This window comes from Notolabrus celidotus, chromosome 22 (genome assembly GCF_009762535.1).
Source record: "Notolabrus celidotus isolate fNotCel1 chromosome 22, fNotCel1.pri, whole genome shotgun sequence".
Classification (NCBI taxonomy): domain Eukaryota; kingdom Metazoa; phylum Chordata; class Actinopteri; order Labriformes; family Labridae; genus Notolabrus; species Notolabrus celidotus.
The window spans coordinates 26,264,993-26,282,421 of record NC_048293.1 but is presented as its reverse complement, the minus strand read 5'-3'; the positions used below and the strand labels follow the sequence as shown (position 1 = coordinate 26,282,421).

General features: G+C 40.9%; 1 protein-coding gene across 1 annotated transcript; it reads right to left on the bottom strand.

Annotated features, from left to right (window-relative positions):
• Positions 1 to 8,947: 8,947 nt before the first annotated feature.
• Positions 8,948 to 10,243, bottom strand: noto (notochord homeobox). Its single transcript, XM_034675526.1, has 3 exons — positions 9,698 to 10,243; positions 9,405 to 9,592; positions 8,948 to 9,293 (listed from the first exon to the last, which is right to left on the bottom strand). Exons 1-3 carry the CDS (start codon positions 10,092 to 10,094, stop codon positions 9,087 to 9,089), a joined length of 792 nt encoding a protein of 263 aa, XP_034531417.1. The 5' UTR covers positions 10,095 to 10,243; the 3' UTR covers positions 8,948 to 9,086.
• Between the last annotated feature and the right edge of the window lie 7,186 nt (positions 10,244 to 17,429).

Sequence of the window (17,429 nt, the reverse complement as noted above, 5' to 3'; positions counted from 1 at the left end):
CATCTAGTGGCTGAACTGAGTAAGAGCATGCTCATAAAATCTAAGAGGACTGAATGAAGCCTTTGACCTCTTATTGACAAGTCTGAGACATTTCACCTCCTTTTGTCAAAAAATTAGACTTTAAACTGAGCAGAGGTGAATCAAGGTTCCTTTGAGAAATATGTATAGGAACAGTTTTGGCATTGCTAAGTGAGAAGAAATATGATCTAAAAACACACATTTTACTGGAAGAAATGAACACATGGATGGACTTTTATGGTTGTTTATACTTAAAAGGGTAACATAAGGCTATCCATCAACAGACACGACTCCTGACTGTCATGATTCATCCAAATGATCCAACACGTCTTGTGCGTAAATTGCGCACGTTGGATAAATCACGTGTTTAAGTGAGCGGTCTTCTCTAACAGGCCTCACGGTGTCTTCTTGTGGCTAAACAGGAACTGCTGTTTCCTGAGAGAGAGAGGTAGGCTTGACACAACGCCAAATTAGAAATCTTGGAATGATTCGAAAAATATATTGAGAGCAAGAACTTTGTTTTCCTGTCAACAGATATCAGCTGCAGAGGTGAATCAAGTTTCCTTTCAGAAAACACTTCTTATTGCCATCATCCTGTCAAACTAACATTAAACACAGAGAATAAATAAGCTCTGTAGAATAAAAAATGACACAATCCTGAAATGTTATGAAGAAAAATGAAGCCTTCTAAAGACAATCACTTAAACTCACTAAAACCTCTTAATATTTAAATAAAGCAGTCCACTCCTTACTTTGAAAATATATCAACAGTTAGGTCTGTGATTCACTTTTCTTCAGGCTTCGACCTTCATTGATTCATTGACAGTCTCGTGGATCCAGTTCTGGTCTGGATTTGTTGATTGAAGCATCAGATCCAGTCAGACCAGCTGCAGCCCCAGCTCTCCCTCTCTCTCTCTCTCTCTCTCCCTCTCTCTCTCTCTCTCTCCCTCTCTCCCTCTCTCACCTCCCTCCTTCATTAATAAACTAATTGGCCATTTTGTTTCGCATTAGCTTTGTGTGTTCAGCTAATCTGTCCCACTTAAATACTTGGAAAATTTCACCCCGTTATAACGAGATGGGAAAAGTAGCACGTCGCTGCGTTTGTGTCACCTGCGTGAGAAGTGCTGTCGTTCAGACACCTGTACTGAGACCCCGCCCCTCCGCCGGCTCCCCCCTCTGCGTAAACAAACACCCCGAGACTAACACGACCTGGAGAAATGATATGGGCTCATATCAGGGGACTGATCTGGACTGGTTTAGAGATATCTGATGATGATTTTAATGGCAAGGCAAGTGCATTTCATACACGAGGGCAACTCAATGTGCTTTACATTCAAACATTAAAACCATTGGAGACATTCAGACAGGCATAAAAGAACACAATTAAAATGACAAATAAAATAAAACAGAAAAGAAAAGGAAAATTAGAAATATATTAAAAATTACATTACAATTTTAATTTAAAGTGAGTTAAAATGAGCTAAGATAGGAAGGCAGTGGTTAATAAAAAAGTCTTAGTCTTTGATTCAAAGAGGTGAGAGTTGGAGCAGACCTGCAGCTTTCAGGGAGTGTGTTCCAGATATGTGGAGCATAATGACTAAACGCTGCTTCACCATGTTTCCTTCTGACTCTAGGGACTGAAAGCAGACCAGTACCTGATGACCTCAGAGGTCCAGGTGGTTCATAAAGTAGTAGCAGATCAGCCTAAACCATTCAGTGTTTTATAAACCATCAGCAGGATTTTAAAGTCTATTCTCTGACAGACAGGAAGCCAGTGTAGGGATCTAAGAACTGGAGTAATGTGGTCTACTTTGTTGGTCCTTGTTAGGACTCGAGCAGCAGCATTCTGTATGAGCTGCAGCCGTCTGATGGACTTTTTAGGGAGTCCTGTAAAGACCACGTTACAGTAGTCTAGTCTGCTTAAGATAAATGCATGGAGGAGTTTTTCTGCATCCTGCTGAGACATGAGTCCTTTAATCCTTGATATGGCATGAAGTGGAACAATTTTAAAACGTGTAAAAAGTAGATTTCTAAACATCTTTGACTAAAGTTTGACGCGTCATAGGTAAAGGAACAGTTTGGCACTGCTAAGTGCGAGAAAACATCATCTAAATAACACAGATTTGCTTGAAGAAATCTATTAAAATTCACTTTAAAGGGTGTTTTTACTTAAAAAGTAGCATAAGGATATCCACAGCGAAGAGACACATCCTCTGACTGTCATAATTTGATCCAAATAGTGGAACATTTCTTGTGCGTAAAGTGCGCACGTTGGATAAACCACGTGTTCTTAGTGAGTGATTAGGTTTCTGCCTCCCGGAGAGTCTTTTCTTCTCTAACAGGCCTCACGGTGTCTTCTTGAGGCTGAACAGGAACTGCTGTTTCCTGAGACAGAGAGAGCAGTAGGCTCCGTCCTCCCCTCAGGAGAGCTCTCCTCTCTCCTCAGCCCGTGTCAGAAGCCATTGTGCATCTGAACTGCGGTCCTTTCAGCGCGAGACAAAGGGCGGCTTCCACTTCAAACGCTTGTAATGAAAGCTAATGAGTATTAGATGGAGTAGAGGGGTCCTGCACTCTGCAAATAAAATGCAAAGGAGCATTTTTTTATTTTTACAATCGCCTGCCCTAAAACGCGCGTTGGTCAAATGAAGTGCACCGTCGTATAGGAGCTGGAGGTTATTACCTTCCATGAGAACTTTCACACCTCAGAGCTGCACTACAGCTGGGCCCAGTCACGTGACTTACGTTTATATCCAAAGAGGAGAAAAAGCACTCTTATAGCTGAGTGGTGCAGCAGGGGCGGAACCAGATCCCTTGGACTTGGGGTGGCCAAACCTGGGATGACATACAGTAACCCCTTCTATCACCACTTATTAGATTCAGATTCAGACAACTTTATTGATCCCAAGAAGGGGAATTCATTTATAGCTTACCATACAAAATTTAACATCTACAACACATCCATCCTATACACATGCTACAAGTCACAAGTCAAGCACCGGGTCTGTGCATGGGACTAGAGGGCCTGTGGAGGACAGCCACTCATAGATGTTATGTTCTTACTTTCTGGAGAAATGAAACAGAATCTTCTTGATATGTGAAGCCTGGGTTATACCTCTGTGTTGACTCTACTCTGTTGTGAGCTCTATATACATTTGTGTGCTGTAGAGTCTGTGTGGCTCTGCAATACTCAGCAGTGCCTTTCTATGCCAGTCATATCCCCAGTTTCCAGTTCTTCTACATTGTATGCCCATATATATGTGTGCATGATTAAGCTCATGGGGACTGAATCAGAGCTTATTGTGTTGGAGTTTCAGCTGATAAATGCCGAGGGGTGGTTGATCAGAGAGGGGACTTTGGAGGAGATGAACGTGCGGCTGCTGAATCAGTGTAGACGGAGGACAGGGGGATTTCTTTGCACTTGGTGTTATATTACATTATGTTATGAATGCAGGAAGTATGATGCTGCTCGGTGAACCAATCACAGGGCTTGTGGTTTGTGGTCTGTGTTGTCTGGACGCATAGTCACATTTTTGAGGAGGTGTACGTTTGGCCTTGTATGCAGGCTTGTATATGAACTTATGTGTGTGCTACATCGATGCAGAAGTTTAAATTAGGTTGAAGATGAAAAAAGATGCCTGTCCAAAAACTTCTCTGGTTACACCTTCCCTAATTTGGGGACGTGCCGCTTTAATTTGTCTTCGTGATTTTAAACCAAACACCTTTAATTGTTTCACATTGTTAGAAAATGCAAACAGGTCAAAATATCACACAAGGTTGTGGCAGTTGTAGTCTAATACAAGCAGTGGTGGTTCTGGGGAGGGGCCAACAGGGGCCAGTGCCCCTGTAAAACTGAACCTGGACCCCCCTGTGGCCCCCTCTCCACACCAAACAAATATTATACAATAAAAAAAGCTTTGAGTGCTAAGGGACTCATGTTGAGTGTAAACATCCAATCAGCTGCTGTCAGTCTGCATGTTGATACACAGTAGTATATATGTCTAGTATAAAGGGATGCACTGATGTTTTGCCAGTTTGTTCTCAGCCGGTCCTCGCCCTTCTCAGTCTCTTTTGTCAGGGTTGAATGTGTCCCTCTGACAACACCCTTGGCCCCAGCCTGGCCCCCCCAGGTAAAAACCACCATTGAATACAAGGCCAGTTTCTATCCCATATCTTCCTTTTTCATACTCTTTCTTAAAGCAGCATGATGCCTGATTATTAGCTGCCATCTTTGGATGACTAAAGCTTGAACAAATCAGCACACTGTAGTCCGTCTTCACAGCGTGGTTAAACAAAAAGTCAAACTGTGTCTCAGGACTTGGATGAAGACGTAACAGTAGCCTTTGATAAGCAGCTTCAGTTCCTCCACTGAGTCTTAACAAACCCTTTCAGTGTTAGCTTGTTTCCAGCCGTTAAGGTGCCCTGTGCTAATTGGGACGTCAAGCCCGCTGACCCTCAGTCCCCCCTCTTCCCTCCTCCTCCTCTCTCTCCAGGACTCTCCAGGTTTTCCCAGGCCTCTGACTGCTTCTTTCTTCCCCTCAATGGGATTACGTGGGGCTGTGGAGAGAGCTCTGATTCCCGGCTGATCACATCAGAAACGGCTCTCCGGGGTTTTTACACAAATTCTGCTCCTTGAGCGGCGCTGCTGAGACTCCAGGAGACAGAGATCAGCTCTGTCACTGTTTATTAAAACTCTCTCTTTGATACGCTTACATGCTGCTGACTCCTCTTTACAGGAGGGGTGGAACTTCATATGTTACTATTGATTTATATATTAAAACCAGAGCAGAACAGGTCTACTGAAAACTCAATACACGTGACACATGTTGCACTTAGAAAAGAAACCTTATTTCTCAAACTGAGCTGTTTTTCTTTTCTTTTTGCAAAAACAAGTAGAGGAAATTCAGTGAGTGTTCACCTCTATGGGAGCACATTTGATAAGTTTAATTTGTAAACATGCTAAAATCTGTCAGGTACAGTTTACAGCTGATTTAGTGCAGGGTTTGATATCAGCGCTGATCTTCAAATTCAATTCAGTGATTCCAGAAATCATTTATCCTGCTTAGATTCAATTTTGGACAAAGTTCTTCTCACATTTGATCTTGACAAACCTTTCTGAAGAATTTTCCTAAAGTTATAAAGCTTTAGAGCGAGCATGTTTTGTTTTTTGGCATGAGCAAGAGCACTAAAATATGACTGATTAATAAATTAAATTGAAGTGAATTGAATTAAATGAAATTCAACTAAAATAACTAAATAAATTAAATTTAAATTATATAATAAAAAATTTAATTTAATTAATACATTAATGAATAGATATACACATAAAAAAAATACTCTTTTGCAATAAAATAAATCAGTTTTTTTTAAATGTTTATATGTTCAAAAAATAAGTAAATTAAATGTAAGAATTAATAAATGAATAGATACACAAATACATAATTAAATGAATGAATGAATTAAATTAAATTAAATTCACTCTATTTTGCAATAAAATAAATATTTTTCTTTTTTCAAAGTTTATTTATGACTTTTTTTCCAATTCAACAATAATAATTCAATATGATGACACATACTGATTCATAGAAATCCCTCACACCTCACCCATGCTAACATTTAGAGGGAATACAACTTAATATCAAAAGATGAATGATATGAAGCACACTAAAAAATAATAATAATAATTTGTTAGGGGATAAAACAGTGCACTCTATTATCTAGGGCAGTGTTTCTCAACTGGTGGGTCGCGACCCAAAAGTGGGTCGCGGACTGGTTTTGAGTGGGTCGCGGGCCTTCGGCTGGGGGTAAAAAAATGTAAATGAAAATTGTGACACCGTGCTTTTTACAGTGTAGAAGAAGACAATCAAAGTTTTTTTTTTTCTTATGAGAAATAAGCATGGCTAAACACAAATAATACAGCGACTTCATTAAATATTGACTCTATTATATTGATAAAAAAGGACGAGAAAAACCTCAGTGTGTTGTGTGCACCGAGGTGTTGGCAAGTTAAAGCAGCATTAGGAAACGAAACACTCTTCTCTCTTTTAATAGCATCATTTTTGTTCTAACATGTTATGTTAAGCCAAAACTACATATTTTTGAATCTCTTTGAAACTGGTTCTCACTTGTTAGACTTATTTGTTTCATGATTGTGCATAATATTCTTGAAACCATGTGTTATGCACTTTTTGTTTTACATTAAAATGCAGCTAAAAGAGTGTGGAAGGGCATATTTCTTCTTCTTCTAGCATCGCCACTTGCTGGTCGTTTTGGGTTTACCAATACACTTGTTTATTTTGTGTGTTGGCATAATCTGATATTCTGTATCTCAGGTTCAAACTGCACCATCTTTATATTAAATCAATTTGAAAAATTGAACATTTTTCCTTGATTTGGGTCGCGGCTTATCGCTAAGGGGCGATGGTGGGTCCCCAAGCCAGACCAGTTGAGAACCACTGATCTAGGGCACAAACAAGCATTGAAACACACAGAAATAAATATGTTAGAGTAATAATCAAAGACAAAATAAACCTGATACTAGCTGTCTTTGTTGATGTTGACTTTACAGTCATACAGAGAGATCACTAAAAACATTCACATTTGAGGATATAATCTTGTGCTTCGGCCTTCTTTCAGAACACTTAATCATGAGTCTGGAAAATAAAGGATCTTTAATTGATTCAGTCCTTTCATTATGCATCATTTAAAAATAGGACGCTATCTAATAGAGCTATAAATCCCTTTTGAAACATTCACCCAGTTAAATCTGTTCAGAAGCTCAAAGAATGTGTGACTTCACTTCTCATCACATTAAAGTTCCCGTTTTGACAAATTGCAAAGCTATTATTTATCTAAACAAGAGGAGTTCTCCACAGGACGGCACTTTCAGGTTGACCCCCCAATTAGCTGCTCTGATGGTCTCATTTGCTACATCCCAATCCTTTCTGCACGCCGTCCTCCCTCCTGTTTTATCCCTCATGTCTGCCGGCCAGGACTCGGCAGACAGCATGAGACCCGTCCCACCTGGGAGGACTAGACGCAGAGTGTGAATGGAGCAGAGACAGGACACCTGCCGGCGGTGGGTGGGCATGTGTGAGCCGGGTCCTTTGAGAAGCAGTGAGAACAGGCGTACTGACCGTTTAAACAGATTAAAGAGCGAGACCCGGGCGCTCTATTCTCAGAGACAGACTGACCCCTACCACCCCGGGTTACAGATATCCCAGCTAATCCCTGAGCTGGTTATTTATTTGCTTAGCTTAAATCAGAACCTGAGCTCGTCCAAGACTTCAAACCCGGGAGGAAGTGTCTCCATCGTCTTCAAACTGGGCTCAGAGTGAGATCAGAGGTCAGAGGGTGGGACGAGGGTTTGATAGAGATTTATTTCAGTGCAGAAAGGTTTGATACTTCAGCAGTCAGACATTAAGTTCTAGTTTAGATCAGGGTTGGAAAAGGATGATGTTGTTGTCTTGTGAGCAGAATCTCACCTGTTTTTGCTTCTGCTGAACTTTTGCTAACATGCTCTTAAAAAAGAATATTTAGTGAGTCGTGGATATGACAAAGTATGGCAGTAAAGAGCTGACCATGTGGAGTCTTATCCTCATGTGAAGATCGAAAAACAGTACACCAAGTGTGAACAAAGTGCAGCACAGAAGCAACACACTTCTTCAAATGATCCTGATAAAAACTCACACATCCTGAATGATATAAAGAGGCAAAACTAAAGGAACTAAAACCTCTTTTCACCACGCAAACCTGAACATTTCCAGAAAATGTCAGGATGGCTTGGCCCAGATTTTGCAGAGCTGATAGTCACAGTGTGAAGGTTTCCCCTGTTGGACTGGAAGAAGAGGAGTCTCAGGAGGCAGGATGTGACTCACAGAAGCTGTAGTAGCAGTCGTACCGTAATGTTTACAAGGTATCCAAGATGGCCGCTGATATGACCGTTTATGCCTTTAAATCAAAGCTAGGTTATAACAGACACATTTAGCATAGAGGTGAAAAGAAGAGCGTGTGCAGCAGCTTCATGATGTGCAGGAAGATTGCATCAGTCACACAATGTAAATGTTAATTTTACACCCGGTATCTGACATCCACTCACTTGGCAGTTTAAATGTGTGTGTTTGCGTTTGCACGTGCAGCCCACTCAGAATCTCTTTGGACATTTTCAGGAGTTTGGTGCATGTGTGAACACAGCTCAGGATCCTACATCCAAATATTCTGCAGCACTCCTCTGTGCTCTAACTTCTCAGAGAGCAGGAGCATATACAGGTACAGTAGCAGTATTTGTAGTGCAGAATTGTGTCATTATCTTATTATTGAATACCCATAAAAACCTTCCCTTGTCACAAACCAGATTTTTTGAAAATGCTTGAAGTATAACCAAAGTTTGTGTCCCTGCCTTAGCTTCAGTGCACCTTCATTTCTCTGCAACTTTGAATGAAATTACAAAATAAAAGTTAAGATTTGAAAAAGATATAGATCATGTTTTGGGAATTGAACACTTAAAGAACTTGGCTAATCTACATCTTGACCTTGAGGCTGAAGTCTGATCAGATTTGCTAGTAGTGAAAGAAACCCTTGTCTGTAAATTTAGATTCAAGATCTGCCTGATTCTTATTGGTTGATAGACATGTGTGATGTCACACTATTCTATCTGAGCCACGCCCACTTCCAACTTGTGCATGAGATTTGTGATAACCAACAACCCAATTTTTATACACCTGGCAGACCTCTTCTCTGTTCATGTAGGGTCTCTACTCAGCAGAAGTTTTTGGAGAAGTTTCCACGACCTTTAAAATGTGAAAATTCAACTTTTTCCACAAACAAAACTCTCACTTTTAACATTTGATAGAAGGAATGAAGACGACACAGTTTCCATTATTGTCATAAAATATATTTCTGAATATTTTACTCAAATATACAAAAACCATGAAGTGACTCATCAAAGAGCGATAACTGTAGGAACTTAAATATATAACTATACATCTATTAAATATTCATAGTGGGAGACAGTGGCCTCCTTTCTCAGCAGTATGTACACAAAGTCTTTCCATAAGTCCTCAGATCTTCAGTCAGCAGTGATCAGTAGAGTCATCAGACACATCAATGTCCACATCCAGGTCAGAGAACTCCTCATCCTCGTCCCCTTCATCCCCGTGGCCTTGAGATCCGGGACTCTTTGGGGGAGCAGCCAGACCCAGTTTGGCGAGCTTGGCCTGCTGCTGCTCCAGACTCTGTTTGCGCCACTTGATGCGTCTGTTCTGGAACCAGACTTTGACCTGGAGACAAGAAAGAAGATCCAGTTTAGAAACATGTCCTTTACGCATTCATGAGAGGATACTTTAGGGTTAAGCTACTCGAGTTATTCTCTTCTGTGGATGAGTTCTTACCTGAGCTTCTGTGAGCTGCAGCGCGGAGGCCAGGAGGAACCTCTCAGACCCGACCATGTACTGCTGCCGGGCGAACTCCTTCTCCAGCCGGGAGAGCTGCTCGCTGGTGAAGCTGGTGCGCATGCGTTTCGACTTCCCACCTTTCGTTTTGAAGGAGTGCAACCCTGCGTTGACTTTGGACATGGAAGCTGCAAAGAAAAGATAGATGATTAATAACACTGCCACAAAAACACAATCCAGATTCTGACATTTACATCTGTTTGGTTCATATTGAATGAGGCTTCTCAATTTACCTTGTGCGTAAAATCCTCCACGACACGACGTCTGGTAAGTGAAGGGTGGGCAGCAGTAGACTGAGTATCCAGGCTGTGTGTGCATTGCTGAGTGCAACATGCTCGGCGAGTAGACGTAAGGTGCTGTTGGTATCTGTAAGCTCACGTGCCCAGGCAGAGACAGGACTGGAGCTGCTGGATGATGGTATTTCTCCCCGCAGTGAGTGGGACTCCTCCCCCGGCAGCTCTGTGTCTCCTCCGGCTTTGCGAGCAGAGCATCGATAGTGAAAGATTTCCCACTTTGAGGTTTCGGTGAGGACGCGCACTGGCTGCCCTGATACTGCTGGTAGAGCGGTGCTGGTGCGTAATTACGCACAGAGTATCCATAAGTTCCCATTGGTCTGTTCGGCACTTGCATGTTGTCTGTTGTTGGAAAAGGTTGAAAAAAGAAATGGAGGATCCTGTTCGAGGTTGATGCTCCGAGTGCAGCAGGAGAGTGAATGCTGCAGGTCCGAGTGGAGCCCTCTTTATACCCCAGCCGGACTCCGAGGTGTCAACAGCCCCCCCATGGATCCTTTGTCTTTCTAAGTAGCAGATGAGAGGAACGAACATCCCGACAACGTATCCAATTAATTGGTGGAGTAGTACAAGCTGGGATTGTCAAACATCCTCATCCTTTGAATGACAAGGCTTTTGAAGAGCCCCGGGGGGAAGGGGAGCTCCACAGATTTACTGGCCTACAAATTCTTGCATGGATCTTAAGTCCAAATGTAATCATTACCGCTGGGAGAGCCTTGATGTTACCAAATCATCTTATTTGGAGCCTTTTAAGTCCCGGCTGGCAGACAGATGCTTTAAGCTGCGTAACAAGTCGCTTCATGATTGAAATGCTGACTTAGAGTTGTAACAATTTACAGACAATCTGCTTTTCTTTTCATCTTTTCATCTTTTTATCTTGTTATTTAAGTTCGAGATAGATTGATACAGCACATTCTCAAATGAGCTTTTTTTGTTCACAATAAAAAAACAAAAGCAAAGAGGACAGACAAAATGACAACAAACAAAGAAAACACAACAGTCCATGTGTAGCAGTGAACTAAGGGAGTTACAGGACAGCTGTAGATTTACCTGAAATCCATTCTATGGGGGTTAATGAACTCAATCCATCCTTTCCAACACTTATCAAAAACATCACTTTTGAGCCTCAGAGTAAACGTTAGTTTTTCCATTACAGAAATGTCATGCATCACATTAAAACAGTCTACTAAAGCAGGTGAATCCTGACATAACCACATATTCGTTATGGCCACCAACATGTACCCTCTGGAGAAGCCGAGAAGTTGAGGTGGCTTCTTACCCAGATACAAGACTTGAAAACATAAATCCTTCTTGATTTTTAGAACTTGTTCCATGCTAGCTCTGATTGACTTCCAATCCCATAACACATGACAGTGGTTTGCTCTCTGAGTCCCACAGCCTCTCCAACATGCTGTCTGCCCCTCTGAATGTTTTGGTACAGGTGTTATAAAAAATCTTTTTATCTTTAATCCGAAACTTTCTGACCCACCTTCACATTTAGAGACATTTATAACAAATTCAAGTCTTAGATTCTTTCTCAGCTACATGTAAACTGAGGATCCCTCCTGTATGCAAACAGTCCATCATCTTTTTCCTGTATGAAATGAATGCACTCTACTCCCAACGTGTGTCTTTTGACAGCAGCGGTGTCGCTCTTAAAATGGAATAACTGCTGTGCGTAATTGAGGCGTCAGATTCAGCAGGTCTGGTGTTGCAGGGACAGAGTGGGTGCTGCTGTTCTAACCAAACTGCTCTAATCTGAGCTGCAGAGTTAATCCACAGGTTGATCCATCCTTTGATTGTTACCCTGACTGGGAAAGGCAATAATTCCTGCAACAATCCAAGTTGATGTAAAGCCCTAAATGTGGGTGGATTTATCATTTGGGTGTGTTTAATGCAGATCTTCTAAATTGAATAAAATGAGTCTGATTGAAGAAGACTGATTCTGAAACTGACCAGGATCTAAAAGCTCGAACCTGCTCTGTTTGATCGATTAGAGTCTTGAAGATGAAGCGCTCTGCGGCCTCTTTAAAGGAAGTGATTTGCCTTCTTACACCGACCACAAAGACTCTCTCTCTTTCAACTTGGATTATTGCCAGCTCTGCAAACTCTGCGGCCTCATTTCCATCATTTGAAGGTGGCGGTGAGTTTCTGCAGAGCTTTAAGTAACTGTTAAAACACATTTAAACACCGCAGTGAAGCGCTCCTTCCCTTTGACCTGGGAGCGTTTTATTTATCCTCCTTTACTGACACTAGAATGTCTAATGAAGAGCGCAAACACAGACTTTCTCCTCTCCGGACCCTGAACAATGACGAGACTTCTTCTGATGCCTCAGGACCGGACCACCCACCCCACAGAGCTGCTGTTTACTGGCGGAGCAATGACGAAAACCTCAGTCCTGATGAGGCTTTAATTCACACTGATGTCAAGACTTTAGATGTTTCTGCAGGTCAAACCAGCTTAGACACATTTAGGTTCTAATGCAGAGAAGATCTGACCTGGGATTAGCTTTTAAACGATTAAAACAAACGAAATAACCAAAGTAGCTCAAGTTTAAAAACATGTAGAAGCTCTTTAAGTTGCATATTTCAACTTTTCAGGATTTAATCTGTCCAGTTGAGGATAGAAATTGCAACTTAAAACAGAAAAGTAAACAATCTATATTTTTGATAACAAAATAATTTAATTAATTTGGAAAAAAAAATCCCAATTCCAGTTTGTTAGAATAAAGAATTATGGTTTAAAGCTGCAGCTCTGACAAAACTATAATAATAATAATAATAATAATAATCTTTATTTATAGAGCACTTCTCAAAAACTATGTTACAAAGTGCTTTACAATGCCTCTAAGGACATGTGCAAAATAAGGAGCATTTTAAAGGCCATGCAGTCATAACAGTTAAAAGAACTTAAAACCTTAAAAACAAATTAAAAAACAATTAAAAACAAAATAAAAGTAGGACCCTGTGCAAGACATCTTGATTAAATAAAATCAGGAAATGCTCTCTGATGAAAAACTAAGACTTTTAAAGGCATCATCTTCTGCCTTGAACATTTTGAGACATGTTTGAGGCTTATCAATACATTTATAGTAAGTATATATTTATTTTTTTCCCATCCTTATTGATACAACAAGTTTTAAATATGGACAAACATCAAGGCCAGGCGTAGGGACCAAAAAAAGTTGGGATATGTTTTTTAAAAGAGACTTTTATTTGGAGAATTCAATCAAAAATCACAAGAATGAAGTCCAACATTCTGGCATCATCTTCAAAATACCTCAAAAAGTCTTCCTCCCCTAACTTCACGTGTCTAAAACATCAACTGTATTTGTTCCATTTTGATTTAATTCTTCCAATGGAAAGCAAAACTTCCTCCTCTAATTTTATATTTCTGAAGCATCATCTTTATTTTTCACTTTGACTTAATCTTGCAATGGAGAGCAAACTTCCTCCTCTCCTCAAACTCCTCTGATTCCTGATCCTAAACCTCTCCAAACAGGACAGTCCAGGGAAACCTTTTTCAGCCTCTTTATTCCGTGCCCTTCGCAGTGAAACCTCTGCCTCCTCCTCTGACAGAGCCGCAGCACTGAAGGCATTTCGTCCCGCTTGTGTATTGGAGCCAGACAAGGAATACACGGAGCTTTGTCCCGGAGAGTGTCCTCTTTTCATAGTCATGTCCTGAGAGGAGAAAGGAGCTGAAGAGTCGCTCTCTAATAGCTCTACAGGCCGTCCTTCCCAAATGAGCTTCTCGCCAAAGACACCTCAAAACTGCTCATCAGCACTTCAGTATCTGTGGGAGCTTACATGCAAAGCAGAGGCTCATTTATCAGAAACCTGCTGTGAGTCTTCCAGAAGCAGCTTCAGACCAAAGTGCAGTTATTACATACTGAAAGGTGATCCAATGAAGTCAGACAAGAATACAATTGAACTTTATGTTCCTGATAGAAGCCGTTTAATGTCATCTAATAACAAAAGCAGGACTACACTAGACTGTACTCTATGTTCTATTATTATCAAAGACCCAACATCAAGACAGGATAAGATCCAGTCCCATCTTACAGACAGGACTCAGTCTGATCTCATCTTAATCCACCATGAGCAGAGCACTTTGCAGCATTTAGCAAGTTACAGTGGCAAGGACAAATTTCCTTTAACAGGCAGAAACCTCCAGCAGGACCAGACTCATGTTAGACACACATCTGCTGAGACCGTGTTGGAGAGAGGGATAGAGGGAGATGAAGAGAGAGAGATAGATATGATAGTGGTGAGATGGATAGTAGTAGTTGTAGCAGCTGGAGTCTGGCACGTCCACAGCAGCAGGAACCTACGAGACAAGGGAGCTCACTGAGTAGAGCACTTTGCAGCATTTAGCAAGTTACAGTGGCAAGGACAAACTTCCTTTAACAGGCAGAAACCTCCAGCAGGACCAGACTCATGTTAGACACACAAATAGTGATGACTTGTCGTCCTGAGGTCAAAAAAGAAAAATACAGAATAACTTAGAGTCTAAATTCACTCACAAACCACAGACCAAGAGTTCGATATCAGTCACATATAAAGATCTGACAACAAGGAAATTCACATGATGAAGCACAGATCTGAAACCGAAATTGAAGTCAAAACTAGAAGACAAAAAAAGAGGAATGCTTGTGTGATTCTTCTGGTCTTGAAGGATGTAGTTCAGCAGAATATTCCAGGTAGAATAACATCAAACCATCTGTTTTATAAAAATGGAAGCATGTTTGTGAACAAAGTGAGCCCAAAGTTTCAGAGAGATGCATTTCACCTTGTACTAACATTTTAAATAACATGTAGAGCGAATGTGATATCCCGTTTGAATATAAAGTGAGGTCAAGGAGAAGATTGTAGTTTATTTTATTGTAATGTTTAATGTCTGTAACAGCCATGAGGGGGTGAAGTACCAGAGCAGATGCAGTAGAAGCAGCCTTTTCCTGCTTTTTCCACTTTAAATAATCACAGTGAGTGATATATTTCACTGTGAAAGAGAGCAAGATAAGACCACTACTCACACATGTACAGGACAAAATCAGCAAAGATTTAATAAAGTACTATCTTATCTTATCTTATCTTAAAGGTATCACTTTGGGGGTGCCAAAAAATTCAAGACTAGTGACAATAAGAACATAATTTCCCTTTATTGATAAATACATTTTATCTACTACCCTGTTTGTTTGCAAAACCTGAATTCATCAAACCTAAATAAGAGATTTAAATATTTGAAATATCTTAAAGTTTATAGTTCACCACTTTGAAAAACATATAACAATTTGTAGAACTTAAAGCTCCTTTGAGGAGTTATTTGATGGTTATGAAACACACTGAAACCAGACCATGTTATTAGTTTTAATGTCTGAAACCACTGATAGGAGGGCCAGGTGATTAACTGCGTTAATTACACATGTTCAGCAATAAACACTTTGTCCACAGGGGGCGCCAAAACCGACACAAACTGAAAGTTGCTAACAGGAGCTTTAAGGATAACGGATAAGGCTTTCACTGGTCAGAAGCATACCTGGACAATCACTAGTCTTAAGTGTCTAAAGTGTTAGAATTAGTTCTATTGTTTGCAAACTCAGAAGATAAGTGAGACTGAATCAAACTCAGAGGGTCTACAGGTTCTGGTGCAGCTCAGGAGTTCTGGTGTTCCCATATCAGAGGGATCCGAGTCCCAGAGAGGAGAAACTGTGCCGTGTGTCACCCTGCAGCCCAGTTCACACATGATTGAATGAAACAAAAGCATGGAGAAACACTGTCATCATTATTATCGTTGAGGTGAAAGAGGGAGACTTTTCTCACCTGCCCGACACATTTAACACGCTCTGTTATCCGGGTCTTTCCTGTCCACGCACATCCACGGCTAATGACTTTATGAAGCCGTTTACACAACGATCCACAACGATCCACCACGGCTGAGGAGGGTCATTACTGGGACTTGGCCCTCACCTGGACTATGAATGGAGTCCAGTGAGAGGCCAGGTATGCTCCGTCTGGCTCCAATACACATTCAGTGTATTAGCAGCATGAAGCAGAAACACCTGCTGAGGAAAACACAACCTCTCTCTGCAGCTCAGCCTGTTTGGTTTCATTTATTACATTTGTTAGCTGCAGGTACATATGCATGATTAAAATTAATGATTAGATGAGGTGCAGTAAAAAGATAAATGCATAAAAAGGACGTTAAAGAGAAGGAAGTAGTGGTTGTTGTTGTGTGCATAATAATTTGTGTTGTTTGGAGTTTTTGATGGTAACAACTTTGCATATTTTCTCTTCCAGGGACAAAAAGCTGAAGCTCGGTTGGCAGCAAAGGAACGACTCCAGAGGTCAGCGTTTGATCCTGTGTAAGTGTCTCCTTTCACTTCAATAACTCAGTAACAGTCCGTCTGATAGTTCACTAATGTGAGGCAATTAAAAGACCCCAAACATGTCTGGACTTGCTCACCTGTCTGCAAAAGAAAGACTTTAAACAGGAAGTTGTGGCTTCCTGTTCCAGAAATTACCTCTGTTACTGTGGGAGCTGTGACTTTAATTTATTAGGTCACAAATAAATCAGATACAACACAAATGCTTCAAATTGGAATTTAGATAAACGTTTTTTTCCATACAAGCCGGAAAACTCCTGAAAACTTCCCCAAATGTTATTTTTGGGTTGATTTTAGCCATGATTTCATCCTGGACTTAAATTCAGCAAAGCTGCAGCACTCTCTGATTTTACTCTGTAATGAGTTCCAAGCAGTTGTTGCTCTAATAGAGAGCGCTGATTTGCCAAGTTCAGAAGATCTGTGGTGTATGACACAGTCACCTCTATTTGCTGTCCTAGTTTTTCTTCCATTATCTGCACGCAGTCATATAAACTCTTTTAATGGGAGAGCAGTCAGACCATTTATCACTTTATACACCAAACAAGCATCAGCAAAACCCACAACATTTTCAGAAGTTAAGAGGTTATACTTCTGTATGATATTGCAGTAGTGGTAGCTTTTTGGCTTCTTGTCCAGTACCTTCAGTGTTTGCTTGTACAGTATTTTGATGGGAGCAAGTGTTGTTTTCCCAGCTTGTGACACAGTAAAACAGAGGGGAAAATATCATTGCGTGCATGTATAGTTTTGCTGCATCAGTCGGTAGCTGGTTTTGAGATTTTCTGCGTGGGCTGCCTGATTTCACCTTAACTTTACCTGGAATCTCTCCAGACGGCCCAGACTAAAACCTGAGAAAGGATGTCCAAAGCTTACATGGCACTTTCTCATGAAATGTTATCTCCTGCAACTGGAATCTGTCTCCTTTTCAGCTTTATTTGGAGTTATATTTTTGGGGAATTTTTACCTTTATTGCATCGGACAGCTGGAAGACATGCAGAAAACGGCTGAGGCCAGAAGTCGAGTCTGCAACCTGTGCGACGAGGACTAGCCTCTGAATAATTCAGCTTTATTTAAGTCAACATAGTCCAGTCCTTATGAGTTCAAATCCAAGTTCTCTCTTTTAAAAACAGCCGACATTACATGATTCACATCAGTTTATATGGTCAGAGTTATATATGTTCTCTGCAGGTGGATTAGAGGTTCAGCACCACCAACTTGAAGCTAAAGGAGTCTCGTAGAGGATCAGATAAAAGCAGAATCTATGTTCCTCGTGTCATTCGTCAAACTCGTCCTGA

Coding starts and splice junctions, on each gene's coding strand:
- noto (XM_034675526.1), bottom strand. CDS start 10,094: ATGCAAGTGCCGAACAGACCAATGGGAACTTATGGATACTCTGTGCGT. Junction 9,593..9,697: donor TGGAGGATTTTACGCACAAG/GTAAATTGAGAA, acceptor TTTTCTTTGCAG/CTTCCATGTCCAAAGTCAAC. Junction 9,294..9,404: donor TGCAGCTCACAGAAGCTCAG/GTAAGAACTCAT, acceptor TCTTGTCTCCAG/GTCAAAGTCTGGTTCCAGAA.